At 36.7% G+C, this 13,461-nt stretch overlaps 1 protein-coding gene across 3 annotated transcripts in view; it reads right to left on the bottom strand.

Annotated features, from left to right (window-relative positions):
• The window catches only part of sev (receptor protein-tyrosine kinase sevenless), a 343,357-nt gene that overhangs the window by 275,120 nt on the left and 54,776 nt on the right, over positions 1-13,461 (bottom strand). For all 3 annotated transcript variants that reach the window (XM_081730952.1, XM_081730963.1, XM_081730953.1), the window contains exon 2: positions 10,601-10,660. In XM_081730952.1, coding sequence (XP_081587078.1) covers positions 10,601-10,660 — 60 coding nt within the window. The remainder of the gene's footprint in view (positions 1-10,600; positions 10,661-13,461) is intronic.

Raw genomic sequence — 13,461 nt, 5'->3', positions numbered from 1 at the left:
TGAGACACGCTCAACTCCCAATTCAACCAACCAAATTAATAATGCAGGCTGTTATATCAAAAATCAGATTGAGTTCCCTCATGAATAAGCGGTTAGCGTACGCGTCTTTGGCGTCGGAAGACCGAATTCGTTTCTCGGAGGGAGCTCATATAGTTCAGATCCCACATTTCATACAATCTCGCTGCTGGAAAGTACGCTAAACTCAAAATCACATCCCATCCAAAATCACGTACAAGTATTAATATCTAAAAACACTCAACTTAGTACTGAAAACAAGGTTGCTTTTTCAACAATCACTTGCCTGTTTTTGAACAGAGTGACTGACTACCTGCAGGCCACATATGCAAGTTGTAGGGCTTTCGATAGTTATATCGCATTAACAGGGTTGGGAGTATTTTTTCTCAATTGTTTGACTTATGCAAAAGATTCTTTTGTTTGTTTGTTTGTTTGTTTGTTTCTGTACAGGAGGACCTAACAACCACCACGTGACAAATTTGCTTACTTCTCTCTTAATGGTACCCACGACATGAGAAATTACCCTTCTTGTCTCGAAAACTAGACGAAAATTTGAGACGAGACGAAAATTTTTTATGTGCGGGTAAGGAACACTTGTACATCCAAGACAAAACTCAAAATACTGTTTCAGTTCTATATCATTCCTAGTATAAAAACTATAAATTGATGAAGTGATTTATGAACGCAATGAAGAGTATTTATCAACGTTTAAAGATACGCAACTCATTACACAATGCTCTCCAGTAATAAATATGGTTTAAATGTTGTATCACACACATTTCTTGGACCCCTTGTAACCAAGGGCGCCGATCGTGGGGGGGCCGGGCCCCCCAAAGCTCATGTGAGCTCCCTATTGTATTTATGAATATAAAATATTTGACATAATTTGAGTGTAATTTGTCTTAAAATCCTTATTATATATATATATATATATATATATATATATATATATATATATACACCTTCTGCATTTGAATGGACCCCCCCAAATTTACAGAGAAACCGGCGCCCTTGCTCGTAACGCGGAAGGATTCTGATAATTTCGACATGAAACAGAATTAAAAAAAATACGGTATAATTTTGCATATATATTTACAAAACGGGGCGAAACTATTTCGAGACTAGGCGAGAAAACTTTATTTTTCGTTCGGTCCCACCTCTTGGGCAATATTAATCTCTGTGTTTTAGGTACTCTGTATGGTTCACATGCATGTTGATAATGTGTTTCAATTTTAACTAGACTACTAGATAGCGAGAAACAATCAATTCTTTTACTGGATGAACCTGAACAGGGGAATTTTTCATTCATATTGTTCACAGATAAGGTTAGCTTCACATGTAACCTATTAATAATACACGAAACTTCTAGACTAAGAAGACTTCTACATGAAAATTTTGAGAAACAGTTTTCAGTGAATGGATTGTGTGACACACTTCATGACATATTACTTAACCTGATATCTTCTGTGACAAGTAGGTCTACTTTTGAAAACCCGTCATATGTACAACCAATCACACACCTCACCTTCATCGGATAGCTGAGTTCCCTCGTGGCTAAGCGGTTAGTGAACGCGCCTTTGGCGTAGGAGACCCGGGTTCGATTCCCGGCGGGAGCTCATGTGGTTCGGGCTCCACGTTCAACTTTGGGTCCACGTCTCATATAGCCTCGCTGCTGCAAGGAACGCTAAACTGAAAATCTAATCAAATCAAAATTCATCGAATAGCTTACCCAGAATCTTAATCCTACCTTTCCTAACTGTTCTATCAAGCATTTTGAGTTTGGTACTAACGTTATATCAAGTCAGAGTGTCTCGTATCGGATAAACATTAACTGACATAAATCTATTTAAGAATGTCAATTACTGAGTTCTTGTATAAACCCGGTATCTCCAATTCTCAATCTGTTCCTCCATTCTAGTTCCCTACGTTCTATTTTTTTTAAATTTTATTTTTCCTTTTAAACGGGTAGCAGTGTCACGTGTACAAGACGTGAAGGAGTTTCGTTTATATGGCGTGATATTTTCTCAATATTGAAACAGGAAGTGGTAGTAGACTTCAACCACTTCCGGTTTGAGTAGAGAGACTAGAGATGAAATGTATCATTGGAACTCTAAATTGATTTGAAGAAAACAGCTTCTCGCTATCTATCACCGTTTTCACTCTATAGCAGTAAGTAGTCCTGAATCAGTGTGTCGCGACACACTGGTACGTCGCGCAGTTCGATAAGGTGTGTCGTGAAATATGAGAATTTAAAAATCATGAAACGTTTAGTAATTAGGTAAAATCAATTTTGAGATAGAGTGTGTCAGAGGAAATTACATACAACAAACCTGTTAAATGTCAATTTGAGGCTGGACGTTAAGTAAATGAAGAACGTGTTTATAATTAAGATCGGCTCATATCAATAAAGGACAATTAAACGTTAAGTATAAAAGTGTATACTTAGAACAAAGATTGGCTAATATCAATAAAGAACGGTTAGATGTTAAATATAAAAGTGTATACTTACAATAAAGATTGGCTAAAATCAATAAAAGCAATGAATATTATTTTTTTCTCAATAGAGAAACTCATTGCTAGTAAATATATATCTTTTTGAACCACAAATGAAAGAAGCCTCCTCCTGCTCTACTGGCTTAGCAGTTTCACCTGGCTAAGTTAGCTAAATATGCTTCGGATACTGAGACAATAATATAAGATTAGTTTCATTCATAGGTTTATATTTGTACCCGCAATTTAAATTATAGCCAACAGCAATCAGCATAGTAAATCTACTTTGACAGAATTTTATTAACTTATGGTTCTTACATTTTATGCCACATACTAATATTCAACAGAAAAGAGCAGTCAATCTCTTTATGAATTATATACTGTAAATAGTACATCTGTGCGTTGTCATTTGTTCATGTTTCGTGAACAGGATTCGGATTTTCTGACCTAGAGGTCAGGTTATCAATAACATTTTGAGGTTAGCAACAGCGTTAGAAACAGATGAAAAAAAAAAAAAAGAAATGTTTTTATTTACATGTACTTTGTCTTGAGTTCGTCCATAGAATTAACCAAAACTACAAAATTCTGAAGCAAACAGAACAAATTTCTTGGAAAGGATAAAATAAAATGTTTTGTGTCGTCTGTGGAATACTGCAAACTAATACGACTTTTACTTCTGTATGTACTCTTCGAAACCATATCATCATGTTATGGAATGGAAATTGCAACAAAATATTCCAATATCCATTTTGAAAGGATGAAGTAAGTGTAAGGACATGGCTGACAAATATCCGTGGAAACTAACTGGAATTAGATATTGTCCAAGAGTGCATACAGGAGGGTTTTAGGGTGCGGGATAAGTTCATGATAATATGCGGGGGGGACACTTTTTAAAAGCAAAATGATAAAGTCAATCTAGAGAATGATAAAATTTTGGAGTGTGAAAAGTACATTTGAGGGGCAATTGGTAAATTTTGGAGGGAGACGCAAAGGTAAATTTTGAGGGAGACAAACACATTTGAGGGGAAAATGGTAAATTTTGAGGACAGAATAGGACATTTTTTGAGGGGCAAATGGTAAATTTTGGGGAGAGAAACTTACATTTGAGGACAAATGGTAATTTTGGAGGAGAGAAAAGTACATTTTAGGGGCAACTGATAAATTTGTAGGTGAAGAACGGAATATTCGAGCTGTTGCACCCCTGATGTCTACCAAAAGCTCTCCTGGTCTGCGATTGAACCAAGATCCTTAGCACCGGAGATTAACCTTTTACTACCAAAGTGTATAAATTTATTGCATATTTTATATATACAGGGTGCGGCACGTAAAACCGGCCCGTCGTAATATTCTGGTATATTGTGTTTTTGGCAACACGTAAATAATCTACCTTCCTACCAAGAGATGGCGTGTCGAGGTCGGGTCGACTTACGTGACCTGCAGCAGTCACGTGCAGACGCAGCCAGTGAAACTTGTCGAAACCAGTTGAGAAAAAGGCCTCGTTGTGTTAAGCCGGGTGAGTGTCAGTGTGTGATAATGCCGTATTCGATACCCGAGCGTGTTGCCATTGTTGAAGGGTTCATTCTCACTGGATCTTTTGTGAAAACAAAGAATTTGTTTCGGGAGAAATTTCCAGGACGTTCTGTGCCAGCAAAAAGCACCATTCAGGAATTGATTGAAAAATGGCGGCGTACAGGATCGGTTCAAAATGCTCCCAGGAACAGACGACCATCTGTCTGCACACCTGAATTAAAGATGCAGGTGGAGGAGATAATGACAAGAAGTCCTCGAAAGTCAACCAGGAGATTGAGTCAACAGGTTTATGCGAGTGAGAGAAGTTGCAGACGTGTTTTAAGGGGACTGAAGTTAAAACCGTACCGGATAAGTGTTTTGCAAGAACTGAAGGAGCTTGACCTGCAGAAGAGGGTGCATTTCTGTTCATGGCTGTTGAGCAATGTTGCCAGTGGTTTCTTGGATCCACTAATGCTCATCATGAGTGACGAGGCGTGGTTCCACCTGTCTGGGTACGTAAATTCCCAAAACAACCGGTATTGGTCGACAGAAAATCCACACGCAATCCACCAGGTACCCTTGCATGATGAGAAGATTGGTGTTTGGTGTGTTCACGCGAATTTCCGCCACACGCGTTATTGGGCCCATATTCTTTGAGACGACAGTGAACAGTGACGTGTATATGGGAATCCTGGAGGAGTTTTATACACACTTGACCGAAGAGGAACGTCAGTTATGTTACTTTCAGCAGGACGGTGCAACATGCCACACATCAGCTGCATCATTGTCCCTTGTGCATGAGATGTTTACACCAGAGAGGACAATCAGCAAAGGCTTGTGGCCTCCTCGGTCACCAGACTTGTCCACGTGTGACTTTTACTTATGGGGACTGTTAAAGGGAAGAGTATACGAAACAAATCCACACACAATTGAAGAACTCAAGACCAGGATCCAGGATGTCACCAATAGCATTACAGCACAAGAACTGACAAGGGTATATATGAATCTTCTCAATCGTGCTCACATGTGTGTTGAAGTGGGCGGAGGACACTTTCATCACCTGCTGTGAAGGCTGCTTTGAAGGTGAGTAGTCATATTCAATACATTACATTTCATTTATGTGTTGTAGTTAATCATATTCAATACATTACATTTCATTTTATGTGTTTACTTTACGGGCCGGTTTTACGTGCCGCACCCTGTATATATCTGTATATTAGCATATAAAAGAGTAAAAGTGACTCACTAATCCCCTAGGCAGGATTACTACAGGCAAACGCTTGAAATTTGGACAGAATACTTCTTTTGTGATGGAGGCAAGAGATAAGGATAAGGACAGGAGGTTCAAGTTTTATGCAAATGATTGAGTATCTCACGAATCTCTAAGTTAGAGATATGAAAATAAGTCAATAAGTCACTGCAATATTTTTCTGTTTCTTTTCAGGTTCGCTCTACGGCATTGTGTGCTTACCAGACGGTGTGTGTCACCATTGGCTTTCCCTGTGGTAGGTTGCAGCATTATCAGATCAGTCATCAGTCCACTTTGTGCTGTTGCGAAGTAAAGATTTCCGCGCCAATCTCTGACAGCACCGAAAAAGAACAGCGCTCGGTTTTTTTTCTTTTTTTTGTCTGAGGGTGTACTCAGCGGAAATTCGTAGAAGACTTTCAGCATAATACGGGCACAATGTGTCCCCACAACGAAGTCTTTACCAGTGGATTGAACAGTTCAAAAGTGGTGGAACGAGTGTGAAGGATAAGGGAAGTGTAGGGAGTCCAGCTATAGCAAACACTGAGAACATTATTGAACGAGTCCGTGCCTTGATTCTGAATAACACACGAGTGACTGTTGATGAAGTGGCAACCCATATGCTGATTAGTCATAGTTCTGCATATGATATCATGCATAACTGGCTCAACTTTCACAAAGTCTGTGCGAGATGGGTTCCGAAAAACTCGATGAAGAGTACAAGCGAAACCGTGAGAGAATCTGCTAGCACCTATTAGACCATTATGATAACGAAGGTGAAGCGTTTCTTAGGCGAATCATCACTGAAGATGAAAATTTGATTTATGACTTTGAACCAGAGAGCAAACGCCAGAGTATGGAATGAAAGCACGACGGATCCCCTGTCAAGAAGAAATTCAAGAGTCAACTTTCTGCAGGAAAAGTTATGCTCACAATGTTTTGGGACTCTCAAGGGCCAATTCTGGAATATTATCTGGAACAGGAGTAAACAAACAGTAAAAAGTACATGATATAATGGTAGGGATGCGCACGAGACACGATTTGAGACTGTCTCGTCTCGAAAATGTGCTGTAAAAGTGATGTCTCGACTCGAAAAATACATATTTTTCTATTGGAAGAGCTGTGTCTCGACTCGAATTTTGTCAAGAAAATTCTGTCTCGACTCGACTCGAGCGCATCCCTACTGGTAAGTAAGTTGAAGTCCGCAATTCGTAATAAAGGCAAAGGTAGATTGTCGGAAGGCATTTTTGTGTTGCATGACAAGGCACGTCCACACACCACCACCCACAGCAACAATCAAACTCTTCAGACGCTATGATTCGAGGTTTTGAAGTGGTGGAGCATCCTGTATACAGTCCCGATCTCGCCCCGTCGGATTACCATCTGTTTGATCCACTAAAAGATGCTCTCAAAAGCCGTTAATTCATCTCCGATTAACAAGTGAAGAAAGCAAAGCATTCGTAGCTTCTGCGCTACCAAAACCCTTTTTTGCAGAGGGTATCGAAAAGCTTGTGCAACGGTGGACCAGATGCATTGAAAAGCAGGGTGATTACGTTGAAAATTGATATGAATAAAAACATTATACTATTGTGGAATTAAATAATAAAAATCGATTGCAAAACTTATAGATTTACCCTCGTAAAACCCAGATTTTAAACTCTTACTTACAAATAAACGAATAAGTTTTCGAAAATTTCACTCTTAATACTTCAACAATACTCAAATTTCCCTCTCTCTCTCTCTCTCTTTATTATTATTATTATTATTATTATTATTATTATTATTATTATTATTATTATTATTATTATTCAGAGAGTATCGAAAGTCTGAATTCACTTGAAGGTATGAAAATTGGTATATAGATTATAAAATTAAAATAAGGGAATACACGTTTAACACTTTTCGGAAATTACGATCTTGACGGGTGAAAGAGGAGTTTTTTTTATACAAAATTCAAATCTTTCTCCTTTTATTATTATTATTATTATTATTATTATTATTATTATTATTATTATTATTATTATTATTATTGAGAAAGTACCGAATGTGAAGCTCGTTTAAATTGGAAGTGGGAAATTCTGTCTACACTAAAACCCTTCCCTAAAATAAAGGAATGTGAATTTTATGGTTTTCAAAAAAAAAAAAAAAAAAAAAAAAGTGGAAAGAGGCAATTTGTACAAGATTCAAATCTTCACTTTTATCTTACATTTTATTCTTCCGGAACGAAGAGCAGACACTTCTGCCAATTTTAAATAATTTTGTGCATGCTTTCGTATAATATCATCAACGTTTATACATCTCCATGTAAATTTTGTTATCACAGATTTATTGTATTTTACTGACCATAACATGCACCTTTTTTTCTTCGAAGAATTGCCTCCAAAATTCAGGTGCGTATTATACCCGAAATTAATATTAAAATGTCCCGTGTTTGATTTAAAATTCCCGTCAGTCTTAAAAATGGCCATATATATTCAATGTCGCAAAAATCTATCACTATCTGGCAACAGCAGCAGTGCACCCATGCAACGAACATGAGTTGCATGGATTCACAAGTTTACAAACACTTGCTAATAAAATGGTAAAAATGTTATGGTATTTTTTTAAAAAATGCTTAAAAATTAAGGCCCGTCTTATAGTTCGAAGTTCGTAGGTCTTATAATCCGTAAAATACAGTACCGTTTCAATGCCTAAATCCATCAGCTGACCATAATTATTTAATAAAAATAATACGTATCGATGCCAATTGGAAGGTAAGACTAATTTCGTGAGTTCTAGATGTAATATCATACTTCACACCCAAAGCAGAATCTATTCACTCTTAACTGGAATATTTGCATCGTTTCAAAGATACTTTGATCTCTTCAAAATAAGAGGTATTTATAAAGGGGAAAATCAACAAATCTTGCAATTTTGACAAGAGACGCTTACTGCACCAGAGAGATCAGGTCAAGAATTGTCACAGCCAAAGAAACATTCAACAAGAAAAGATAAATCTTAACTAGCAGCCTTAATATTGGACTAAGGAAGAAATTAGTCAAGTGCTATATATGGAATATTGGACTGTATGGTTCAGACTTGGACATTACGGAAGTTAAAGAAATATTTAGAGAGCTCCGAAATATGGTGTTTGTATGAAGTTGAAGATAAAATGGACAGAGTAACAAACGAAGATTTTTAAATGGATAGGAGAGAAGAGAACGCTTTTAGCCCATCCTTCGTAGGAACACCAATTGGATTGGACACATCTTGCAAAGAAATTGTCTTCTTCATACCACTATAAAAGGAAAGATGGAAGGAAAACGAGGGAGAGGAAGAAGAAAAACGCAATTGACTGATGATTTGAGAAACAGAAGAAAATGTTGGTGGTTAAAAGAGGAAGCTGAAGATCCAGAAACGTGGAAGAAACATTTCCAGGCCCAAAGCTAAAATTAAAAAAAAAAAAAAAATCATTGGTCCCCGGACCTGCCAGAAGGCAGAATATTTACTACTACTACTACTACTACTACTACTACTAATAATAATAATAATAATAATAATAATAATAATAATAATAATAATAATAATAATAATAATAATAATAATAATAGCGTTTAATGGGAAAAGATTGGGCAAAGATGAGACAAACAACAATCGATATCTCTCACTGAACTGAACAAAATTATATCAATAACTGTAAATCAGTGGTTCACAACCTTGTTTATCTGGCGCCCCCCTTCGTAAACCCTGCATAATTCGCGCACTCCATCTTCCCGATGGTTGATTATTTGTGTTAACCTTTCTGCGATTTCAGAGGCGGTATTGCATTTTCAGTGAATTTATATTTAAGTTTGTTGATTTTCAATAACGTAGCAATCCTGAGTAGGAACAGGAAAGATAAAATATCAAACATGTAGCGCCAGCGAAGTTTGCAGAAGCTAATGATCATTACTAGTGGTTCTTTGTTCATAATTCCACAGTTTATCTCTGCCAATCGCTTGCGCCCTCCTTACTTGCTCGGGCCTACAAGCTTCGGGCTCGAGTCGTGAATTTTTAAATATGCAACCATACTTCTCGGGCCTTTTCCGGCCTAACTTTGTAAATACACTATGCAACGATATGCATCGGACTGTTCTTTTTGGAGAAATTTCATAGCACAACTGCAAAGTTAAACCTCTAATTGTTGTAAATAAAAATACAATTTTGTGTTAATTATTAAGCTTCTGTAATTCGGGCTCATTTATTGATTATTACACGCGTTCGGACCGAGCTCGGGTCTAAAGGCTAAAACATATTTCGGACTCGGGTCAGACCTCACATTATAAATTCACGGGCCGGGCCGAGCTGGGCCCGGGCTAAAAATTCCGGCTCGTGCAAACCTCTACTCGTTACCTTTTAAGACGAAAATGATTCTGAATTATACATTGATCAACCTTTCCATTATGAAACTAGCAAGACGACAGTATACAAGAGTGGAGTGGGGATATTGCAATAATATTTATGCTGATGAAATAAATTATTTATTTATTTATGTACTGTATATGTAAAAAACTTGAACGCAAGACAAAACAGAATTATCTCGCAAGATACGAGACGAGCAATATAAACTTTAAATACTTTCCGAGACGAGGCACCAATTTCACGACTCGAGACGAGACCTACAAATCTAGTCTCGTGGGTAACAGTAGTGAAAAATATACACTGTCTTAAGAAGTACATTTTGTACCTACCTTTTGTTGTTTCATTTTTCCTAACAGTAGCAGACATACTCCTAACAGTGACTCATATACTACAGGGTGGGCACAAAGGTCTTCCCCAAAACAATATTTCTTCACACATTGGGGAAAATCGTCTTTGTGCCCACCCTTTATTATTAATCTTTTGCTTGTAAGTTACTGGATGCTTATGTGTAGCTGATTACGTAGTATGTTCTCAATCACATAGTAAATAATCACACAGATAATTTTTTACTTTTATCGTTTTATTTTGGCAATATTAACAAAAAAAATGGAAGTGGGACTGATTAGTACTCTCTTGAATTTCATAAAATACTGTATTTTCAATTACATAATTGAAATACGAACTTTAAACGTATTTTTTTAGTACTTACAATTCAAAAGAGCAGTTGTTTACAGTAAGTTTCTCATTTTCAGAAATACGTCTCTACGTGTGTGATGTCACTTATAGAGACACGTCGCTCAACAAAGTTAAACTTGTTTGAAATCACATATGTCACAGACATGTCGTTCAACAATGTTCAACTTGTTTGAAATCAATTACTTTAGTGGTGTGTTTTAGAAAGTGAAAATATTCCCTCAAAATTTCAAAATAGCTTTAATTAATGAAGAAACAGACACTTACCTGTTCGATCTTACAATCATTACCGCACCTCACATCCAAATCCTCAGCTTCTGTTTTATTCTAGAAAAAGAAAATAAACATCATTTACTAGTAATTCTTGAAAAGATATGGTATTAAAATGATAGTTTACACACAATAATACTAGCCAGGCTTATTATTACATCTTAAAGGATTCAGTAAGAGTCATAGTGGAGAACAAATCTTTATACAAACTTTCATTTCCACATTAACGAATTGTAAATTTGACAGAATTGATTATCTTCCATTAACATTATTTACAGATCAGTTGCCGTAAATACATAATTGAACGTGATACTTATCTCAACACTTTTTTTTTTCGAATTGAATTGATTTTGAGTTTGAACGCCCCTTTCAGCGGCGAGGTTATATGAGACGGGATCTACTGATTTAAAGTGGAATCTGAACCACATGAGCTCCCGCCGGGAATTGAACCCGGGTCTCCCACGGCAACACTTTTTCGAAATAAAGGGCGCTTTGAAAGAAGTCAAATTTTCAATTCCTTAAGACTTTATTTCTACTTGTTTGATATACGTCATACCGGATGATGACGATAGTAGTATTCAACATTAAAGTACTTTCAATGTCCATTACTACGCCGTCTGCCTCACTTGCGTTATTGCTGTTGTGGAACTGTACAATAATAATAAAACTTTGTGATATTGTAACGTCCTTAGTTTGCAACACTGCATGACAAGTGTGTTACTATACGATTTCGTTTAGTGTGTAGTTCTGAAACATGTAATAACCCGACGTAGCGCCATAAAAAAAAAAAAAAAGAGCTTTCTGTTGTGTTGGTTACACTGTTAACTTCATGGTGTCACGGAATATACTAAACAATGCTCACCTATCGACATTTGGACGGTACTTTTTTTTTTCCATAAGTTATAAGGGTATATCAAGATAAATGGTCTACCCTGTATAAGCGGGGCTGGATCTATAGCTATTTATAATCAGATAAGTGTTCGTAGTTTGAGGGAAATTTCCCTAATCTAGGGAAATTTCGTAGGTAAATTTAGCAAAAAGGGATTTTTTGATAAAACTTGAAAATCCAGGAAAATTTTCACCCAGACTAGCTGATCAATATAAATGTTTAACCTTTCCTTTCTTCTTCAGAAATGAACCAATACAATATCCAGGGTGTGTATGTATTTAGTGTTGTAAAAAAACGGTTTTTTTTCTGTGAAGTTTTTTTTTCAATAAAAAACATCGTTCTTTTTCATGTTTTTTTTTTCAAATGTCTGTTTTTTTTCTGGCAGCTATTATTTATTGATTTATGTTGCAGATTATTGAAATAATCAACAGAACTTGAGTCGAAGCTCTCGTAATTTACAAATCGTTTGTTTCTTTGTACCTATATGAGCAAAATTGTGTGATTATTCCTTTCGGCCCCAGGTCATTTTTGGCGTTTTCCTACATTTCCAGTTAGTGAATTACTGCTCAAAAACTATTCATTCGATTGATATGGTTAAGGCCTTGTTTTTTAGAAAATGGATGTGGCTAGTTTTTGATGTACGTTGCATTGTAGTGTTGCCAATGGGTGGGAAATTATTGAGGGAAATGTAGGAACGAAAATTTACAAAAAGTTCCCTAACCGAATTTCAAAATTTTTTGTATCTAGCACCACTGCTGTTATATGGGTTCAAGTCACTCAAACAAATCTTTGGTGTGTTGACAAGGTACAGTGAAATCCTGAAGTTGCTGGCTTCCATTCAAAGAGGGAAAGAAAAAATTCTGTCATACACATGAAATTTTGACACTTTTTACGCCTCAGAAGCAAAAATCAAATATGCCGGGGTACAGCTTCTCTAATTATCCTATTGAAACTTTTTATGGTGCGTTCTGTAGGGCAAAGAGGAAGCTTTCAGGTAGTGGTACCTTTGTTTCAATGTGGCCAGTAAGAGGGTAATAATAGAGGGGAAAAGGGAAATTTTCTGAATTTTTCACCTAATAGCGGGAACAGTGTTTCTTCCAGACATGTTTTTTGGGGGGCACTGCCCCCCGGAGCTCCGAGAGTGCCCCCCCGGAGAGACCAAAGTAATACATCTATAATATAATAAATAGAATAGTACCAGCAGTGGGAAATAAATATTTTCAGAAGACAATAAACAGATAAACAAACGGTTTTAATCTTGCTACTTTACCAAGGTGTTCTAAAGCTCGTGCCGATAGTTGTTTTCTTTTTCATATTTAGCAATTAGGTGGTATCTTGTATCTGTAACTGCCAACCTTGAACGGAAGAGTAACAATTGAACGTCGTGTTGCACGTATATCTGAAACGAATAACACATGTAAGTTATTCTGTTTAGGTTAATATTGGCGATTATAGTTTTTGCTTTCAATTAGTGTGTCTTGTTTACAGGTGAGTGATTTGTTCAGTATGTCTTCTAACAAGAAAAGGAAAAACGAAAGTCAAACATCTATCTTGAATTTTGTTATAAAGGAAAAAAAGTTGGACATTAAGCTTGAAACATCTGTGGACCCTGGCCCATCGAATTCCTTGTCGACTGACTGTACAAGTCTAAGTGATAATACGCCAGATAAAAGTAAGTGTAAGGGAAATGCAAACGGACTAGAACAAGAGAAGGATGTAAGTATTGATGTTGAGCAGTCGAAATGTATTTCAAAGTGTGCAGATGATAGGGCAAATATAAATGAGCAAAACCTTTGTTCTGTTGAGAAGAAGCGTTTGTATAATAAACAGTGGGAACAACAGTATGAGTGGCTGTACGAGGACAAAGTACGTGGAGGTGCCTTTTGTAAATATTGTGAGCGATATATGAAGAATGACCCTAATGTGCAGCAGAAAACGGGAGGTGTTTTTGTGACTCATCCATTCACAG

This window comes from Thermobia domestica, chromosome 1 (assembly GCF_964235325.1).
Source record: "Thermobia domestica chromosome 1, izTheDome1.hap1.1, whole genome shotgun sequence".
NCBI classification, from domain to species: domain Eukaryota; kingdom Metazoa; phylum Arthropoda; class Insecta; order Zygentoma; family Lepismatidae; genus Thermobia; species Thermobia domestica.
The sequence above is the reverse complement of the archived record's forward strand: the minus strand, read 5'-3'. Positions and strand labels throughout refer to the sequence as shown.